Here is a 21,239-nt window from a genome sequence, read left to right on the forward strand (position 1 = left end):
TTCCAACACTCTTGGTTAGTCGTGGGGCGCATGTTCGTCATAATGCGGAAAGGAATGAAACAGCGGGTGTGCATGCGTTGAACAGATTATATGAGTGTATGAAGGTAAACATTAATGAGATAGTAATCGGACTATGAAAGCGGTTGAAGATAAACGTTGATGGGGTGGTAACCAAACTCTGGTAAATGGGTTGAAGATAAACGTTGAGGGGATGGTAACCAACAATGTCTCTGAATAGCGCATATAGTGTAATCTTCCGGGATTCGAGTACATTCGTCTAAACGTTGAGGGGATGGTAACCAACAATGTCTCTGAATAGCGCATATAGTGTAATCTTCCGGGATTCGAGCTACATTCGTCTGCCTTGCTCATCTGAACTGTCACTATAGGTTCGTCGTACAGAGGACTCCACCGTCCCTTGACAGTTCCTACTGGGACTCTTTCTAATACGACCGCGTAGCACTGGAGTGTCAGACTATTCATCCCTCTCTAGTACAACCTCCCTTCTAATGCGGCCCAGTTCTATTTTCTGGGGGTCGTACCTTCGTAATAGTGTGCTTACTTGTTACAGTCACGCATTTTCTTCTTTCCCTCCCCATTCCACTTTTGTAGAAAGGCAAGTTGAATGAGTTCATCATCCTTATAATGGAATCCTACGGCATGAAACGTTCCCAAATCCTGGAGGTGAGTCTAACTGATGTCATCAGTCGTCCGAATGTGCCATCACCTGCCTTTTTGTTACTTATAACATTTATATTCCATTTCCATCTCCAGTCCCTCAGTCGACGGGCGTACGATCACTTGATGGCCACGTATCTCCTGTTGGGTGAAAAGGTACGTCGCCATCGTTACAGCCTTCAGCTACCTCTGAGGTCGGATCATCACCTAGTCACGTGTTCAGTTCCAGTAAAGATGAAGCCTACCTCATCATCTCCACCCGGACCCGTCAGGGGGCTGGTCGCCAAACAAAGTCGCGTAGACAGTGCTGTGGATATAAAAAGCATAATATCCGAATCCGATTCGAATGCAACCAGTTCTTTCTCCATTCCTGTATCCGACACAGAATCCAACGTGCTCTGTCACTTGTCGTCTACGCTGTGGGGTGATGCACCAGCCTCCTACGAACGCTTTTCATTTGATGATCAGTCTGGAATGGGACAACCACGGCAGGGGCAGCTGACGGTTCCGACATCACAGCAACCCCCGTCGTATGTCTGCGACATTCAATTAGGCAAATCATTTGAGGATAGTTTGATTGCATCTTTTGAACCGAATCAGCGCGTCACCTTCAACGATCAGGATCAAGTATGTTCTACTTACTCGTTCTGATTACTAAATTATGTTTTTTTACATGTTGTATGGGAAAGTCGAATATGTCCATACGACAATAACAGCTACGCTTTCCGTAAACAGACCGATTAATCAATCATGCAGTCCATAAAAACTGCATAAACCCAAACAATGAGGGCACGCCCATCTAGTCGCGGATTGGTTACTGGTGACGGAACGTTTTCACCTTAACTGTCGGGCTAGGGAAACTGATGAATACACAGCAGACGGTCCGTACTATTCACCAGGAAAAACGCACATAGGAGGGACCCTGTCCTTGTCGTTCTTTGTCTGCTCACTGAGGATCGTCCGTGACTTCCCTGAGCCATCGTGCTCACGGTACGATTTGGTTTCGTGCGCTTTATCACCGATCTCAGCAATGGTGGTGCACTGGAGTGTGGACACTCCGTCACGCACCAACGGTTTCAACTCGATGACGATAGATTAAATGCTTGCAACCAAATACCTCGCCTCGGTGAGCAGTTAAGCGACCATGCATAAAGCCCGAGCTACGAGCATTTTCGTCAATGGCAAACAAGCAGTACGTCATGTGCTACACCGAACTACGACTTTAAGTTACTGTGCGGTTTCTCATCGTGTCACCTAGCCGCATTTCTCCCATCGCGGTCATATCTTGGTGAGATAGGCATCTGATTCCGTGCATGGAAGTGTGAAGACAGATTCACTTATCCACTTAACAACGAGACATCCTAATCTCAAGGCCACCGAGTTGACTCCAAAACCTTTAACTCGCCTGTCCACGTAGGCCTTCAAATCCCTTGACTCGCTAGTGTACTCAACGGCTGGTGTGATTATCGGATTTGCTAGGTACCTGAGCTTCCACTGTCGAGAATGAACGTGGCTTTGTTCCTGCCCCCTACGTGTGGAATGGCAGTCAGGATGTTACAGCCGAACGATTATTATTAGTGCACGTCATCGTACAATCGATGATTGGCGCTCCAAAAATGGACAGGAACTAATGTGTGATGTTGCTGCCAGCTACTCGAGATTGCGCATCCTGTTACCCACACAGGTGCCCGCACAAATCCAAAACGAAAAAACAATTGGTATTTAAATCGGCTACCACTGCGTAGTAGTAACCAACCTGATATATCTGTTTTTCGATGTACCCACCAATAAAACTTGGTCCTTTCCGTCACTCGTCCAATCATCACTTGCTTTTGTAGGCCTTGATAGTTTAAAAAGGCTGGTCGACAGCATCATTGCTTTATGTCGGACATTCGGATGTGACGAGAGTGAGAATAGGCGTTATGAATGATATGTGCACCTCGCTGACATACTGTAAGATTAGTTACAGGAGGCTTGGATATGAAGTAATTTAGCTGATCATTACTCGCTGATCATCCCGAACTGCGATCGACCCTTGAGTTGCACACCAACTATGCCTGGAGTGCAAGAGCTGGCGCCCAACAACTCATCTTTGAATGTTTCACCGGACAATACTTGCATAAACTGCTTGATGATGCAAAGCGTGCTGGAGGCTTTTGCTGACAAAACGGTCAGCAGCCCTCCAAAAATACCTCACTGAATTCTCCGCTTACTCGCTGTTCCGGAAAACTAGCGGGACGAATGTTTATATGAGTCATTTGGAGGTACCTTAGTCGCATATTTTTAACCCGTAGTTTCACACAGTTGTTCCTTGAGCCTTGGGAACCTGATATCCTCTCCTAATGTCGTCCGGTTTTTCAAATAAATTGACCTGTGGCACTAGGAGTTTTAGGGCTCCAGTCATTTTCCCGAGATCGTCCGTTTTTTAGTAACTAACTTATGCTTTCCTTTTAAACATCTTGAAAGCCTCACTTAAGAGACTGAATCTCAGTTGATCTCCTGAAACTAGGATCAATCTAAGGGTGGCTCGCAGGAAGAGTAATTTCGCAAGATCAGCGAAACCTTCATCTGAGAAGTAGTCACTCAAGGAGCCAGTCAATACGTGACCACGTGATGCGGTTTCTGCGATTGAAGGATGAGTGGCGCTGTCTCTTGTCTAAGTGAGAGCCCGTGGCCAAACTGGCTGACTGATAGGTCGCTGGTCCGAAGCTGTCTGAGTTTTTCGTGTGATACACACTGCTAATAATTCTCCTTAGGGGCGAAATAACGGTACAGTGCTCGTCGGCTTTTCAGTATAGAGTGGCCTCACTGATTTAACGAAATCACCTTTGAAAATTACAGTCTCTTCCTACTAGGACCAATTCGAAAGATTTTTTTAAAAGGATGTTATATTGTTGTGAAGAGGTGGAGAAACAATGTACACTTGCGTATGGTTTAGTGACGAAGAGGAGAAATTTTCTGTGAATGGAAGTGAAAAGTGAATCAAAGTTCGATAGATCCGAACGGAAAAGCCCGGTTCGAAAGACATTTTGACAAGACACTGTCACAACGGCGGGGAACAGATCGTAGCTGTCTGTTCAGAAGAGATAAGGCAATCAGGGGCACTTACGTTCACTGGAGATGAAAATGGGTGCCTAACTACCATGCCAACCTAGACAGGGGAAGTCGAGAGGCAGAGATCGAGTTCGAACCACCGACCTTCCGGTCTGTAGATTCGTGCTCTTGCCAATGTGCCATCTCGCGCTCCATTAGAGATAGTGAAAGCTGGAGTAAATTGGCTCGTTCAAACCCATATGATGAAACTATGAATCCTTCTGCTCTGATGAATCCTATCGCACGCTCACCTTAAGCGTATGAGTTACCTTGTGAGTAACTTACAATTTTTCACCAGGACTACGTGACCTCATTTATCTTCGGTGTTCATTCGTTCTACAGACGAGTCGACCGTGGCTTATCGGCGGAAATTACGCCTTGGACGACAAGGGGCCAGCAAACGAACCTCCTCGACGCACTTTGGTCCGGCGCAAATACGGTGTATTTGACCCCCCTGCCCATCTGGAACAGCTGACTCAGTCGCTGCTCGCGGAACGATACAACACAGATAGCACGCCACCTGCAGACTTGGACTCTAATGATGATGGATGAACTTGTTTACTCTCCTGTATTGTTCTAATGAAAACGGACGCGTCTTTTACAAGATCCCATCGTACTCGCCATCTCCCCTCCCCATCCCACCAGCCGACAGATGCATATGTTGCAATCCCATCGTATGCACAAACACACACACACGGATCTGACATTACAAACCTGTTCCTCTTGTGCAAGCCAGTCCGACTCTGTACTCTGTTCATTCGTCTTGATCGGCCAGGTTTTCGGTGTTTACTTACTTTTTACGTTGTCTTGACTGTTTGTCTCCGACAGTTGCGTCTGTTCATTCGGGCGCGCACGCACACCAAAACAAACATCCCTTCCGTTGTATTGTACAGTGCCCCATCAACATACCCACCGATCCTTTCCGTCCGATCATGCGCCTTGTCGAACATTCACCTTTCAACTTGATCCCCTTGGAATCCTAGTTTGCAGGAGGCAATCAGGTTGCTTGACGTAATCGTCTCTCTGTGGGACGTTTCTTACTCATGCACCTGCTTTCTCCTCGCCTTTAGTTGCCAGATTTATTCATTAAGCAACGAGTGTTCTTTATCAAGGTTGCTTTATCTTCGACACCCCTTATCCGGTTTGGTCTTGTGCTGTCATTTGTGAGGCGGTTTGGTTGAAGTTTGTTTTCACCTCTGAACTAAACGTGCCACAATCTTCTCGCTGGTATTAGTCATCCTCACTCATAGACAGGATTCTGTAGTCGCAATCAGCTCTTCTGCTGTAGGGTCCAAACCATTGGACTCGAGCTCCTTCACTTGTTGGGGTTCTGGAAAGCGAATAGTCTTCGAGTGAGTCAGTATTCGACGTGTCACACTGATCCTGTTTCGTCTGAGCAGTACGTTCAAATTCAAATAGTCGTCTAGAATGAGGCTTCTAACTAAATGCACAATCCATGACTGCGTACATCCAAAGCATGTTACGAATACGAATCCCACGGCCACTGACTATTCTTCATAGATAGTTAGTAACCGGTCAGCGTTTCCCCGATCGTTCGCCTATGAAGGGCAGCTACAAGATTTATGTGGTAAGCAGTCTAAGAGTTTGAAAGTCTGCCGGCTGGAGGAGAGATCTCTATTGGGAGAATACTGTGTGTCCGGGTCTTAGAAGCAGATGGTCTATTTTGCATCTTTCACACCATTCGATTTGTAGCAACCGCAAGGCTTAAGAACGGCCATCTAGGAAATAATAAACTAAAACAAAAGTCAGCGAAACACTCATTTGCGAACTAATTTGGTTTTTCGGGAGACCCACCTGTAACCCAGCTGAATCTGTCGGTCTTGATGTTTCCAGGCAACTGAATTTGCTACACCGGACCGCCTCATGTTTCAGTCACTACGATATCCGAGATAACGCGATACATTTATATTCAGAAAGTTGCTGAAAACTCCTCGACAGCCCATGACCGGTTTCGCCCTTCTTGGGACTCATCAGGTAGGCACAGTCCCCGAGTTTCCGTCAATCTTATGTTCGCGAATGAGCCTATTTCGCTGATTTCGTGCAATTTTTTTCAAGCAGAACATAAAGTTGACGGAAATCGGGGACTGCGCCTACCTGCTGAGCCCCAAGAAGGGCGAAACCGGTCGTGGGCTGTCGAGGTGTTTTCAGCAACCTTATGAGTAGTACACCATAAAACAAAAGTACTTTCACCGCTTTTCCTAAGATACCTGTTACTTATATGATTTCCAGGTAATTGTGGGAGTAATTAATCCACAAATGACCTATTGTTCATAAAATCAATAAAAGTATGATTAGCTGATGACAGACGACAGTGAATCACCTAATCAAGAGTGTATAAACGACGAAACTTGATTGTTTCAGAATACCCGCCCTTTTATTCAGACGAAATCTCTGACTGGTTACCTTGGCGATTTCGTACACTCATGTGTTGCATTGTTTATGTGTGCACTGCGAATAGCTAAAGCACATTATTTCGTCGCACTACGACTGTAGCTTTTTATGACTTCTAAAGTTTTTGCATGTATACAAGGAGCCTGTCAATTAAAGAAGAATTCCACCGAATATACTAGTGTTAATACAGTTGCTATGAGTTCTTCAACTGACACATCACGTTACACAGAGCTTGAATCGTGCAGCCGAAGTTGTCGGAATAAAAATAGCCTAGCAGGCAAGCTTGGTTTCGATTGATATCGATTCCGTTCAAACTGATTGATGCGACAGGTTTTACACCATTTCGACCGTGGACCGCGTTTTGATTCATTCGAAACCCACCAAATGGTGCGCACTTATATCAAAGGTCCACTTCTTAGATGAAAGTGTGAATTTTCAGATAGTTCGTTTTCAGAAGTGTGAACAGACTGAATCCCAGTGTGACACGTTGTCTTGTCAGTTGTTACTTCAAATCTTGCACAACAGATTTGGATCAAAGCACTGGTGACGGGAAACAGCATTCCCTATCCCACCTTTCCGTTTATTCAAATAATGAAACGTAACGTTCAAGTAGAACATAAGGTTGACGGAAACTCGGGGACTGCGCCTACCTGATGAGCCCCAAGAAGGGCGAAACCGGTCGTGGGCTGTCGAATAGTTTTCAGAAACCTTGTGAGTAGTTTCCTTTGTGAAACGTAACTGAGTTTAAATTTAAATCCTTTAGACCGATATAGCGAAGATAGCTAGCTCCTTAGTTTGTTGAGCAAGGTACTGTGCCTCTTCATAGTTTATTTATTCATCGCTGTACGTTTCAACTAGCCAAATACCTTGTATTTTTACGAGAAGCCAGACAACTTCCGGTTCTATGCAACAGCCCGGCTCCAAATCTGTCGCCACCTGAAGCACAGCTTTATCATGACCTTGGATGCCTACCAGGCTTACACAACTTAAGTGCTCTTTCCGGCTGGATATTCAGTGACGGGGTCGATTGACAGACCGACTGGTGCAACCTGTTGTGAATGATATGTGCGTCCAGTGGACGTCAGTCGTTTGGACATAGTTTGACCCGAAAAAGCATAGGGTTGTCCGCGCTGAGGCTGTACCGCCTTGAGCCACCTTGGTTTTGACCTGGATATCCATTGACTTTAAAGATCGTACCGAAAACCTGTTTTCTAATGAGATACTGTATCTCTAGACGCCTGAAATTCATAATTCGCGCCCAAATTAGAGCATTTTCCTAAATGTTCAAAAATATATTTGAACAAATTACTTTTTTTTATGTGTTATTGTGGTTCGAAACCAGTCCCCACCGAAATAACGAACCTAATAAATAGTTGTTAACAATTGGATGCAATGTGCCCTGTCGGTCCAACCTACTGGGTTCAGAAAATATTACGCTTGCAACTGAAGAAAACTGATTTGTTGCAAGTATGTAACCAACAATCACCTATCCAAACAATTTGTGAGTAATCATTCCCCTGCATTCAACACAGCTGCAGGATTTGTTTAGGAACTGTCGATTTTTCTCTGGCTGTGATTCCGACTGTTGTGCAGGGGACAGGAAGAAGTATCTCAATCAAGGGATGGAAAAAGCAATTATCTGATACAGGTCTTCGGCGAAATTCGCCGGAAAATTTTGAAACAAGCATCCGTAGCGGAAGGCGACCGTGCTGGAGGTAGGGTAATACTACACGTAGGCTGCCCACCAGTACTACGTGCAATCAACGGTTCCCTAAACAGCATGCTGTGAACTTGTCGGGTCAGAAACCGAAGCAGAAAAGTTTGGCTTCAAATGGTCGCTCCAACCTCGGGTACCTTCTCATCCTGGCGTCCTGCTGCACATTTCTTTCAGTTGAATCCATTACGTAGCAGTACACCTAATCCCGAGAACCTCTGGAGACAAACTCAACCCATCTACTTTGCTGACCATTGAGTCATCGATTCTCCAAACCTAGCTCTGCTGCTGAGTTGAATCGACAAACTTGGGATGCATAGTTTCCCGCCTTCAAGTTTGTGTGGGACCATTAGCTCAGCCGCCACAATGGATTTATGACTGGTGCATTCACAAAATATCAGCAAAAAATTCAGCAGCAAATCAAAATGTTGCACGTAGGATTAAGTGATCCGCTTTTTATGCGCGATGACGCATGTATCTTCAGTTTGGTTCACACATTAACGGTTTGGAATTTAGTCCCTATCCTATGTGATACCATGCAAACAGTTAGATTGCATAAAAGTGCACAATACCGTGAGTTGGAACGATTGATTCAAACCTAGGATAGGCATGTTTGAGGTAGTTCATAGTCCGTACTTTAGAAGTGCAGATTATCCGGGGCGACAGGTCTGCACAAAACCTTCAGCGGATAAGACGAGTGAGGCAACCAAGACGACGGTTTTTCAAGTTCAAGCACCAAAGATGTGTGTGCGTGTGGTTGTAGCTACCCGGTCACCCACCTACTTGACTGTTCAGCTCACAGTTGCTCTCTGGATCACGAGACTTGTTTTTTTTTCATACTCAAACCACGTCACACTAAGCTGGCTCATCGGACATCGATTGTCTGCACCGCCTAGTTAGCGTAGCATCTACTCATGTGCCGACGCGCCCACGTATACGCAATGGGACCTACAAAAAGGGAAACCGAACCCAGTCAGGACACAGACTCGGGCGCGCGCAAGGAGCAGGACGTCAACCTCTCCACAAGTCCACGGACAATTATGGAACACGTGTAGCAGCCATACTGCGAAGAAAACACGTTCCCGCCGTCCGAACTTTCACCAAGGGACTCTCACATACGATAAGCTCCCTTTTGACTTACTCCACATTTTATATTGCCTTTATTTTATACATGCTGCAATTCGCTTCTGTAAACTACTGTCAACCACAGTAAAGACTGTTATTAGTGCTATGCCTTCTGAGTTGTATTATGACTATCACCACATGTGCACTAAAATGTTCACCAAAGATGAGCTATCAATGTGCATTTAATAATAAGTGCTTAGCGCGAATAGACTGACTAGAGTAGGCACGGTACCATTCCTATTAGAGCTATCGCTTATCCATCAGTTACATTCCTATGTTACGTGACACGGGATGCGTTCATGAATTTTGAACCAATAGACTACGTCTAACCAGAAGTTTCGCAATGATTTATTTTCCATGACAAATAGTGTGTAGCTGCTCAGTAGCCGTATAATTTGTACTCAGTTGTGTTTGGTACTACGCCCAACGATCCTACCCCAGTGGATGTAAACAGAACAGTCAGGTTCAATGTAAACTTTGTCCTGTAAGTGAAACCACTCTGTGCTGAAAGCCAAGAAGCGCTATATATGTTTCAGTATGGTGCTTTCCGGCCCTTAGACATAAATTGTCTTCACTTACAGGATGAAATCTCCATCATGATTTCGAAACCTGCTCACACTATCAACAGAACAGGCAATTCCAACTTTCGTAGAACTAGTTAAGACATCCTCCCTATTCCATATGACACTTTTTTGTGCGTGTGGTGTGACCATTTCCGGAATTCGGTATTCCTAGCCGCTCTACGACAGTAACTCGAAGCAGTGGATGAGATATGACTTGAACAACAAACACTAATAAGAATGGTGTTTGTCTCTGACCTTGTGTTGGGAATTTGCTATTTCCAGGGGTATCCGACCAGCCGACGTCCCCTTGTCCTTAACGAAGATGCAACTCGCAACTCGGTATTGTGTATGTTACTGCCAGTATACATTGATATTCTACCGTCAGATTCGTCACTGCGAACTCAGAGATTCAGACGAGCTGAAGAATGTACCGACTGGGACCTTTTTACCGGAACAGCAGGAGAATGATGTTTACACCCAATCGCAGTCCAATGAAAACTATATGACGTACAACTTCAGGGTCACAAAGGTTAAATGACACTGCCGCAAAACGCTCTGATGCTAGGTGACAGTACAGAGTCACTCACCTTGTCGGTGCCGAAGCTGTAACCCACTTCTGTTTTCATGTTGCTGACTTACTTTGTGCAACAGATACCTGTTCTGACTGGGGTCATGTGCCGTTCGTTGTTCACCTTATTGCAATTTAGGATGGACAGTGAAGAACAAGCAATTGTGGATAGTTGCACGATATAAATGTTTACCTTTTGGCCAAGTTCATAGCTGACAAAATGCGCTGTTCCACATATAATCATCCAACACTGCCTGCGGAATAAAATGGATGAGAGAGAGAGACAGTTTATCCCAGAGTTCATCCCAGAGAATTTATCCCAGAAGTGAAGCAGTCTATGTTGAAAAGCCAACGAGCACTGTACAGCTGTTTTATCGTCATTGGGAACCACCACTGCTGCGCATTCCCTGTCACACCAGGGAATGGCGTGTTGATACAAATGGTCGGATCTCCCACAGTTAAACTCTAATCAGTCCCGCAACACTGATATCTGTGATATCTGTAAGCAAACGGTTGCTTTTTGAAAGTTGATTATCTGGATGTAAAGAAGTTTGCTGAATCACTGTGCCTGAAAGTTCGCAGGGCACTATCTTTCCAGATATAGAAATGCGTTTTTGAAAAAAATTGGCCCTTAATCATTCTAGTCCTTCAGTCAACGAGAAATCTGCGAATGCTGGTCATATTCGACATTCATGCTCTATTGTCATTTGTTCAGGTGTATCTCTGCTTATTTAAGGTGTTCGCTGTTTGCGGTTAGTTTGTACCAGGCTTTTGCTTATTTTTTGTCTAAGGTGACGTGATATGGACCTCTAACTCCGTGCATTATGATGCACTTAGCTGTACAATTTACACAGTATTTTGAGTACCAAGGGTTAGGAAACCTGTCAGAGTAAAATTTACTCCGGTAAATGCGGTATCTATCATGCTAGCCACCTGGAAAAACGTAACTGTGTAGGGGTTTCTTTTTCAAAATGGTCGTAGTAAGTGGCTCATCGATCGGGTGTGAATGCGATGTGATCTTTTGCTTCCGTTTGGACCATTCAGGAGAGGTGGCCTTGTGTTTGACGTGTTTGAGCTCTCTTCCTACGCCCACTGAATGCCGTTAGCCAAGGAAGGCTTTATGTAACTCGTGAGTCTTGCCACATCCTTCGTATAAAAATCCGGGTAAATTCGATGCCGCCGCTTTCATAATTCAGTTTTTCGATGCCCGCCGCTTCATAATTTCAGTTTTTTTCGTGAGAGTTGGCGACTATTCCGATGGAAATCTATAAATATTTACCAAGTGTCAGACTGTCTGGGTAAGTCAACGCATGTTTGGAGGTTTTTCTAGGTACTTCTCTTTAATTCATGACTATTGAAACAACACTGAGCAAATTATCCGAGTAGGAGTTTGCAACAGTCATTGAAGGCACGTTTATGGATTTCGAACTCGAGTCGTTGAAACAGCAATCCGTGAGCTTATCCACTCGGTCATCCTGTCGAAAGCCTATGCTTACTTCAAATTTCCTAGCCGCGCGAATGAGTCTGCGGTCGACACTTATTGGTTCGCTTCATAGTAGCTTGTGACGAACATCTTAATGACAGTCTCTAATCTTCGTACACTCACATTTCAGTTTAGTGTTAACGAACCACGGCTGTAACAACGCTTTTCTAGTTTTGTGGTTTATGAAGAAATAATAGCTTGAGGTTAAAATTAACTTTTAAATGATGTCTCGCAGAGCGGATTCTGTTTCTCCTTGTCAGTGAACAAAGAATATAAGTGATCGCAACAACTTTGAGTTTAAACTAAAGACAGCAAACACGACGGTTCTAGTCCACGCGTTAGTTCTGTAAATACAATGCTCGTGGAGTTCGCCTAAAGTTTGACGAAAACCCAGACAGTGAAACCGAATCCATTTGTGTTGCGTCATTGCAGGAGTTAGCCAAGGACTGGAAAAAGGTGAGTAAACACAGTGATACCGGACAATAAGAATGATGTGAACCAATAAATAAGGGTTGTCTTAGCCCGTAACAGTGCGGTTTTTTATATAAGGGTAATCTGGATACCATTTAAAACTGCAGTGAGCTGTTTTTGGGTTGTCTGACAGGAGAGACGTACTACAAAAAAGCGGAGCCAGGGTTTTTGAACTGTGTTTGACGGTTGACCGGCTCCCTGAATAACGACAGGCGATGCGTTTGCCTGTTCTATCCGAAAGCAAGTTTCGGTTAAGTAGGGTAAATGATGCTGCGAATTCAATTTGAGAGCGAAGTGGCTTGCCCCTCCCCTCGTCTTTATGTTTCTGGATCCCACTCACTATCATGCTAATGCAAATATCATTTAGCACGGTCGTTGTGGCTAAGACTGAAAGCAGCTTCAACAGGAACGCCCAGGCTTCTAGATACCTTACAAATTAGCCGGAACTCTCGTTTGATTAATAAACTGCGGTAGATTTGCTTCTTCTGAGCATTTTACTCGACACCTTAGTTAATTGGTCGCTGGGTTCACTTTCCATTACAGAACCACTAGGTAAGGGACTAAATTCACTCTGTCGTGAGACAATGATGCTCTTTACGTCAAAATTCCCGCCATGGTATCAGTGGCCTAAGGTTTTTAATTCACCAAATTATGCTGATAAGTCAATTTGCGGTCACCAGATTCTAACTTCTCACAACTTCGGAACCCACCGATTTCTGCGCTCATGGACTGCATAAGTTAGCCAAAATGTCCTTATTGTGGACGAAAAGATATGAAGCAAAGTGGCGGTAGAAACTCATCCAGCAGTACCGAGTTTCATCCTTGGTATTCATATATTCTTATAAGCTATATTGTGCTTCTAAATCAGTACCATGTTAAACATTAAGTACATAAAATTATCTCTGCCGTGAACATACACTCATTTGCAAACTAATTTGGTTTTTTCGAGAGACTCACCTGGAACCCAGCTGAATCTCTCGTTTGTGATGTTCTCAGGCAACTGAATGTACTGCACCAGGCCGCCTCATGTTTCAGTCGCTACGATATTCGAGATATCGCGATACATGTATATCTTTGTAATGTAACTACCCATAAGGTTGCTGAAAATCCGTCGACAGCCCACGACCGGTTTCGCCCTTTTTTGGGCTCATCAGATAGGTGCAGTCCCTGGGTTTCCGTTAACCTTATGTTCCACTTATGTTCTACCTGATGAGCCCCAAAAAGGGCGAAACCGGTCATGGACTGTTGGCGGTTTTTCAGCAACCTTATGAGTAGTACATTATCTCTCTTCCCTTCTTAAAGACTACCTAGGCCTACCCACACAGTGGCATGACATTCCTTTGGTATACCATATGTACTATCAGGTTAATTCCACGACAAGATCTCTATGTATTTTTTCAGTCTAAGAAGTTCCTTTGTAAAGGGCTTCTTTTGTCGAAATGCATGGAGTGCCGATACATGACTCATCGAATACTGATAAATTCGCCCGAACTCAGTCGATCCATTTTCACTCTACCTTATTTCATTCTGGGGCATATAAAATCTAGGTTCAAACAAGTTATTTTTGATTCATGATTACCGGTGAAAATGCCTAATGATTAGGCATGAACCAGCATTTTAGCCTGGCCACCCATGTGTCACTCAACCATGATCGATACTCAAACCACAGACGAATCCGGTATTCACATTTTTCGGAGTGTATCAGGAATTCTGGTTTCCGTCCAACAAAGTAAGCGACCAGGAACAAGTTGCATCAATTATATGGACCATAGATTGTCAGGACGCACCCAGATATGGAAAAAGTACATGTGCAGAAAGTGACGCATCCCCAAGGTCACCATCGGTACGACACGTCCAGAAAGCAGGTGCGTTGGCGGAGCTCACCAAACATGGCTTAGCAATATACGACCAGCGTAGTGGGCCTGAAAGTGTCCCGACCGGAACATCCCCATTGGCTGTACGGGGAGAACAAGTGAATGACCATATTTGGCCATTTGGTCATCCTATACATCACGCAGATGCTCCGCATGTTTTGTCCAGCCGTGTCCCCAGTTCTCTGTCTTCTCGCTATCGCGTAGTCTGGCAGGCTCGGTGCAGGCGTAACCCATAGACGGCTACCCACGATACAGCATAGATCAACTCTGGATAACATATCCAGCACAAGCGAGGAACGGCACAGCAACAGGAAGCTCGGACGACCTTGTACGGACGGGCTAACTTTATTAACTACTTACAAACAAACTAGTAGCATGTGTTTACTGTGGTTTGTTTGAGGACAGTATTCCTTGGGTAGCCGAAATCATTGAATGGATGATCTGATAAGGAACAGTTCGCTTTGCAAATTATTTACGCAGTTAACATAAGAAAATGTGGCGATATGGCGGAATGTAGTTGGCTCGTGTGCACTTCTTGGTTGTTGGTCTGTTCGCGGTGCTTGTCATTTGTGTTGCAAACGCTTCCTCACCAATCGAGGTGACACTGTCAATAGTGGGTGCATGACTCACCCCACTCAACGAGACAGCGATGATGCCATATCGATTGGTAATGGAATGGTTCCGACCCAACAGACGATCTCGGAAAATAGACAAAAACTAATGATAAAATGCTTCATTTATTCACATAAAGCAGCTAGAGTGGAAGACCGATAATCTGGCATATTGTGAGGCATAAAGCCGTGAAAAAATCTCCTAAACAATAGACGGATTCATCTGACCATTATTTTGTTTCTTATCCTATCGTGTACATTTTGTGCGGTACTTTTTAACACCGTTGCTGTTGCTCTAGTTGAACAAGTAACATTTTCGCTAAACCCCACTCTTCTCCATATCTGAGTCTGAGCAAATAAAGCAGTGTGACACACTCAAATCAACACTGTTCGCCAGAAAAATCCATGAACAATTTATATGCGGTAAGTGATGCCATTTTCCTCTGAGCTCCTAGTATGCTTTAGTCGTCATGCCCTTCAACTTACCGTTCTCATACGAAACGAGACAATGTTTGCAAATGGCGTCTGTCGGTTCAGGTCTGTTCCGGTCGTTCGCCTGTTAGTGAATATGGATGCACAGTTTGCAACAGGTCCTCAAGTGAATGCTCCGGAAAGTGAGTTGGTTCGAGGACAATTCAAGGCACTGCGTTCCTGAGGTTGCAAATAGAATTAATTGGCTTTTCCAGAAGATTCAGCCCATCAATCTAATCCAGCCTCATGAGATCAAGGTTGAGGCATTACATCAGATAGCAAGTGGGTTGCATCGTCAAGCAACCGAAGTTTATGGAGCAGTGAACCTCGCCAGTCAATTTCAGCTTACAGCCAAAAACCGTATTGGCCCAATGTCCGATCAGTTTCACATGCGGCTTACCAATTCCTTTCCACGCTTGCACATCGTGGGCTTAATGTCGCAGCCTGTATGAAGTTGCAAACAAACTGGAGTGAAGTTGACCTGTCACAAAGTCCTTCGATAAGAAAAATCAGCTTGAAATATCACTGTCACCCATTTGAACTTGAATTTGTTAGCTTCACGGTGCTGCCCAGGTGGCTGCGGCATCTAAGCTCGACATAAATCTTCTGTGTGGCCAGGATGACCGCACCTGGAACAATTATGACACCAAAACCACAACCAAAGAGAGAAGTGCCACTTACTACAACGCTGGCAACTTTCGAGGGATTTCTTCTGTTTTCGACAGGGTTTGTTCTCGGATTTCTTTGGGACGTTGGAGGTGACTGCATTGTCACAGCCGCTTGAAGCGGAAGGTCAGAGCCGTATCGTTCTTCAGGTTCGTGAGGCGGTGACATTAGGTGGTGTGGCTCTGCAACGTCATTTCAGCACCCTACTTAGTTCTTTGAAGCAGCCGGGTACTAATGTCTGCAACTTGGAACAACTGGTGATCTGATACAAAAATGAGGCACCGGAAGTGAATTTCCTTGTTTGAACTGAGCTTGAAACGTTCGTATTCCGGATTGAAAACACCGGGAAACGTGGAGCAATCGTTAAAATCTTTCTCGATCAGCTTGAGGTATTGGTAACGGATGCGGAAGAGTGACGCTTGATCATTGAATATCGGGACGGTGTTCGGACCGTTTCACCAAGCCTGAGACCGCAGGGCTGCTTGGGGAGAATGAAGTCTGCATAACGTTCCGGGCTCCGTGGACCTGAGTTTTCACAACAACAATCTGACTTTTCATCCGTTATTGAACTTGGAAAAATCAGTTTTGAAGATGGCATTGTATTGCTTGGACCATGAGTCAAATGTGATCAGAAGGGGTGTTGAATTCGAACATCGTGGTTGAGGCGACGACTGCATCGACTAACGAAGCCGAAGACTCACTGGTATTGGCTGCTGGTGTCTTCATACGCAGTCTCCCAGTCATTGATTCACTGAGCTTCATTTGTATTTCTTCAAACTGCTTTTGTTACTACCGCACTAATTCCTGGAGTTGAGTGAATTTCATAGACATTGTGGGTTCCAGTTCTCCAATTCTAGTAATGGTAATGCTTCAGCTTAGCTCTCGGTGTGAACCTTCAGTGATAGCGTTCTCGTCAACCGAATCATCGAAGTTGCACAAAGTGTATCAGTGCCCAAACCAGGCAAAAAATATATAGCGCGTCTTATATAAAGTGCATTAGATAACAACATTCTGGAAATTCTGACGTCTTCTGCAAGCACCATTGGCCGCCGACATTCGGTGAACAGTGGATCATATGTGGCAGTTGGGTCCCAATTTTGGCCAATCAGAGCTCGCCTTGACGCTGGTTTGGCAACTGGCTCGATTATGCGGAAAATCGCGTGCGGAATATGCTTCTTGTCGGCAGCAGCGCCAACCGCAAGCAGTAAAGTATTTTTTATGGGGAATTCCACCTAAAAGCAATTCAATCGAGTGTAACTGGGGATGGGATTTAGCAATAAACTTCAGCTTATCCTAGTAAGGCCAAAAAACGAGGACCGTTTCACTGAAAAGTAGCCACCAAGAATAGATATAATACTTTGGGCTAAAGAAACGGTAATTTAGGACCCGGACGTGTGAACTCTAACTTGAGACAACTCAGCATTTTCGTTAAACAGTTTTTTGACGTCCATTCAAAACACTTGTTTGTCTCCGTTTGCATTTGTTTAGAGAAGCCCGATTGGAGTATTTTATGAGACAGATGAAAAATATGAAAGGTCGACAACAGGTTGCGTCGCATGTTCTTTACGGCGCAAGTAAATAATTAGGACACATCATGATCGCATTTTTCACCTTGGCCTAGACGGTTTGTCATTCATCTACACCTCATAGTAGTGGTGACCCATCTTTTTTGATGGAATCAACCGTTCTGACCCTCCGTTGATAAAGGATGGTATGCACACTGTCGATCAGCAAGTGTTTGACCTCTATCAATCAAATCAGTCATGACAATCTGTTACAGATCCGCTTCAAACTGGACAGTCTCTGTTAGCTTATTTCGTAGGTTATAAGGACCAGACCAAAATAATCCAAAACCGTGGTCACGGGGACAGCTGAAAATGGTCTAGTGCATGTGCCAATGAACCACTGTTGTATTGTGCGGTGGGCGAGCTATTGGTTACGCCTGCACTGAGCCTGCCAGACTACGCGATAGGGAGAAGACAGAGAACTGGAGACACGGCTGTATTGCCAGGACAAAACGTACAGAGCGTCTGCGTAAATATATATAGCATGACTAATTGACCAAATATGCTCGTTCACCTGTTCGCTCCTTACAGCCAATGATGGTGTTCCGGTCGTGAACACTCTCAGGCCCACTACGCTGGTCGTGTGTTGCTAGGCCGTGTTTGGTGGGAGCCGCCGACTCACCTACTTTCCGGACGTGTCGAGCCGATGGTGACCTTGGGGATACGTCACTCTCTGCACATGTGCTTTTTCTTCTTGTCTGGGCGCGCCCTGACAACCACAGATGCGTTCGAAATCAAAGCAAAATAACGGATTCAACAATTTTTCGACGGGCTTCAAGCGGGTGAGTGAGTCGCTTGATTTAAGGAGGGCGAGCGCCAGATCATCCATCGAGGTCTGTGCTAAGCATCACTTTCGTGTGGACTTGTCTACCTGTTCAGGTGAGATAGTGGCTGCTCATTCGGTGTGGTCTAGTAGAACGCCAGTAACCCACCTTACCGGCATGTTGAATAACCAGAGATCCACCAGCTCCGTGATGAAGAGTATACTCTACTGATGAGCAATGACGAGCCCACATTATGATTCCAATGTGTCTCACTCTTATTGTGGACAAACCGAAAAAATCATCAACCGCAAGTAGATAATCGTTCAAATGAGCGACGCGAACGCGAATCTACAGTTTTGCTCAAGCATCCACGGATACTCACCCGAATCTGTTGCAACAGTCATTCATAATGTTTGAAAATTAGTTTCTTCCCTCCATTGGTCTCCTTTTCGCATTTCATGTCCTCTTCGACCTTTCATGTAGTTGGTCTCCCAGCTAATGAAAATCGCCCTCACCAAAAACTTTATACACAGATCTGTCCAAATCTGAATTATCACTCCAAGTAGGGAATTAAATTTTCCGAATAAATAATTTATTTTCGTCACGGAGACTTTCTGAAAACTGAGCTTGAATATTTCCCCCAAGCTGGTCCACTCCGCTGCCGATAAAACTCAAATTCATGTTGGAAATGAAATTTCCATCCACAACTTTTCGTATCAGCTTGATAATTGAGACAACGTTGTTGGTTATGCTGACTTTGAACAAATTGTTATACGGAATGCGGTCGAATGTGACCTATAGGCTACGGCCCGCAGCCCAGAAATATCGATCACCTACTGGGTGAAACCGAGATGTGGCATGGGGCTCAGTGCTCTCTGTGTTTGAAAAAGATCATGTCTGCAAACACAAACTAAGGCCTGACTATCTCTTGGACTGCTGGAAAACTACGAAGAGTAACTGGAGGAATTCACAGCTTTCTTACAGATGCAGTCTGATGTATCTAGAAAAAAAGCTGTCTCAAAGGCCTGGTGGTCCATCGGTTTAGGTAGTAGTGTGTGATACAGCAATCACCACTGTGAATATCTCATCTAAAAGGCTCTTCATACCAGTTCTATGTATTTTTGAGGCCACGTGTGCTCTCCTGTTCATCGCACCAAACTCCCAACAACTCGGTAACCAAGTGCAGCCTAAGCAGTAGAAAGGACGTCAGTGGGATTCTTCGCTGCAGTAGGTAGGACTGTGGTTGGCAAACCGCAACTCGAATCACGTTCAGAATAAAAGGGACGGTTGTGCTTGCTCGGAGTGACCGAGTTTCTGTTTAAAGATGGGCGAAAACAGTGAGTCTGTACACCCATTTGGCAGTCAGGAATTACACCTACTGCTACGTGGGTGGTCCTTGGTTTGGTTGCAGCCAAGACGAGCTCTGTATACTGATGGAGAATATCAGCCAAGGAAAACCGTTTCACTTCACAATCACTTCTGAAGCGAACGGATTTACGGCAAAGCAGCTTTCGAGGAGGGATTTTCCGAAATCTGAAGAACCTACAGCAACTCCATTCAAGATTGCTCATAATGAGGACGAAACGGTCATGTACGTGTATGACCATAGACCCACTGTTCAAACATTATTCAAGCACAGAGAGCCTTCGAAGTTCATTTAAGATCAGCGGCCATGTATCTGATCCATGAAAATGACAGCTAAGTCGGTCAGATGGACGTGTGGGGAGAGGTCAGTGAACGAATGCGTGGAAGGGCGAATGATCCTTCCCGGATGCTCAGGTAGGAGAAGGAGGCTTGCTTGAGCTGCCCCACCACGAGACTTTGACTTAAAAGCCTAGCCTACAAGGCACTGGCAGAATGTATGGTCTTGTTCGGGGACACTTCACCCTGCCTGTGACCCAAAAGCCTGAACCGTAGTGCAGCGGTTGTTGGGGTTATATTGAGGAAGCCTTTCCGGAGCCAGCGACTAAATAGTTACACCCAGTCGGCTAAAGGGGCTGGTGTGGCCTGAGGACACAAGGGATAAGCTACGGCTGTCTTACTGAATGTTTGATTTCTAACAAAACAGGTTCTTGTTGAACCAGACTCTGGTTTTAAAAGTATTTTGATCGTATTGTATAATGCAGCAGGTATTGAGAGTTCGCCATTTTTCAACTCACCCTTCCTCAAAGGAAGGTATAATTGCTGCATCTACAATACGGGCTTGTTAGCTAACTCGAAAAAAATCCTTATCGCAGAAGGCCGTACAAATTTACCTCCACATCGTCTCATAATATTTTTTCGCAGTATCGAATCTTACCGTTCTCCGCTGTCCTTGCTGGCATAGATAAACCCAACGGAAGAGAGTTCAGGCTTGTGTAGTCCGTAGGAGCATTGCAGTACAGAAGCCCACAACAAGGTGGCAGCTCTAGGTCCGAGGAGTCAAAATTCATGTTATTGTACAAAACCTTTTCCGGTTGAAGTGTAGGCCAAAATGGAAGTATTAATGCTAACTGAGGTTAACTCAACCCGCACCTGAGCCACGGTATCCGCCAGTTTCATGCCGTTTTTGAACTAGTGAGACTGGGAAACCTAACAGCACTCTTGCACTTCACAACTTCCAAAACAATTTTACCCGAAAACTAGCTGATCTTTGTGTTTTAAACAAATTTCTCTCTGGTCAAAACTTACCTTTTCACTACGCAGAATTGATTTCATAGTGATGTTTCTGTGACCAAATCACCTGTACCGTAGACATGTAAAGAAGGATTGTATTTAAAAATTGTTCTGCCATGATCCAATCTCACGGTTTGTCCAAAAATATCCAGCTAGCAAACTAACTGCCATGCCCTACGAACAGGTCAACAGTCACCTGATCAACTAGTAACATATCTAGAAGATGCCAGTGTGCCCAGATCGATTAACTACTTTCACACATTATGCAAGAGCACAGTGCACCGGTGTGCGTGATCTTCACTCTGAACCCGATTCTAGGCTACTCCAACATAACGGCAAAAACTTTCCTATTTGCAGAGCAAATGCAACAGCACTGACCTAACATCTGTCAGAGGTTCTATGGTGCAAGGATATATAGGCGCATTTCACTAGCCCTCTCACTCATTGCTCGACTACCAGTGTAACGGTGATACTATTGATGGGAAAGGCATGCGAGTAGTATGTTTTCTTCCTGTAAATTCCTTTT

The 21,239-nt window shown here is 44.7% G+C and overlaps 4 protein-coding genes across 4 annotated transcripts in view; 2 read left to right on the forward strand and 2 right to left on the reverse strand.

The window, feature by feature from the left end:
- Positions 1 to 1,046, reverse strand: part of T265_01512 (hypothetical protein) — a gene marked incomplete at both ends in the record, with an annotated part of 11,580 nt that extends 10,534 nt beyond the window's left edge. Inside the window, 2 exons of the mRNA XM_009165553.1 lie at positions 563 to 678; positions 924 to 1,046. Coding sequence (XP_009163817.1) covers positions 563 to 678; positions 924 to 1,046 — 239 coding nt within the window. The remainder of the gene's footprint in view (positions 1 to 562; positions 679 to 923) is intronic.
- The window catches only part of T265_01513 (hypothetical protein), a gene marked incomplete at both ends in the record, with an annotated part of 32,520 nt that extends 27,233 nt beyond the window's left edge, over positions 1 to 5,287 (forward strand). Inside the window, 3 exons of the mRNA XM_009165554.1 lie at positions 613 to 684; positions 775 to 1,305; positions 4,114 to 5,287. Of these exons, the coding sequence (XP_009163818.1) occupies positions 613 to 684; positions 775 to 1,305; positions 4,114 to 4,323 (813 nt within the window). The remainder of the gene's footprint in view (positions 1 to 612; positions 685 to 774; positions 1,306 to 4,113) is intronic.
- A 45-nt stretch (positions 5,288 to 5,332) lies between these two features.
- T265_01514 (hypothetical protein) overlaps positions 5,333 to 21,239 on the forward strand; it is a gene marked incomplete at both ends in the record, with an annotated part of 21,678 nt that continues 5,771 nt past the window's right edge. The window contains 3 exons of the mRNA XM_009165555.1: positions 5,333 to 5,359; positions 12,069 to 12,092; positions 15,789 to 15,986. Coding sequence (XP_009163819.1) covers positions 5,333 to 5,359; positions 12,069 to 12,092; positions 15,789 to 15,986 — 249 coding nt within the window. The remainder of the gene's footprint in view (positions 5,360 to 12,068; positions 12,093 to 15,788; positions 15,987 to 21,239) is intronic.
- On the reverse strand, positions 5,815 to 13,145 carry T265_12806 (hypothetical protein; the record flags this gene model as incomplete). The annotated part of the gene is made up of 3 exons (XM_009165584.1): positions 5,815 to 5,944; positions 8,810 to 8,991; positions 13,065 to 13,145. Coding segments are annotated over 3 exons (393 nt in total), but the record flags the coding sequence as incomplete, so codon positions are not given.

The sequence above is a fragment of the Opisthorchis viverrini genome (assembly GCF_000715545.1).
Source record: "Opisthorchis viverrini unplaced genomic scaffold opera_v5_16, whole genome shotgun sequence".
In the NCBI taxonomy this organism is placed as follows: domain Eukaryota; kingdom Metazoa; phylum Platyhelminthes; class Trematoda; order Opisthorchiida; family Opisthorchiidae; genus Opisthorchis; species Opisthorchis viverrini.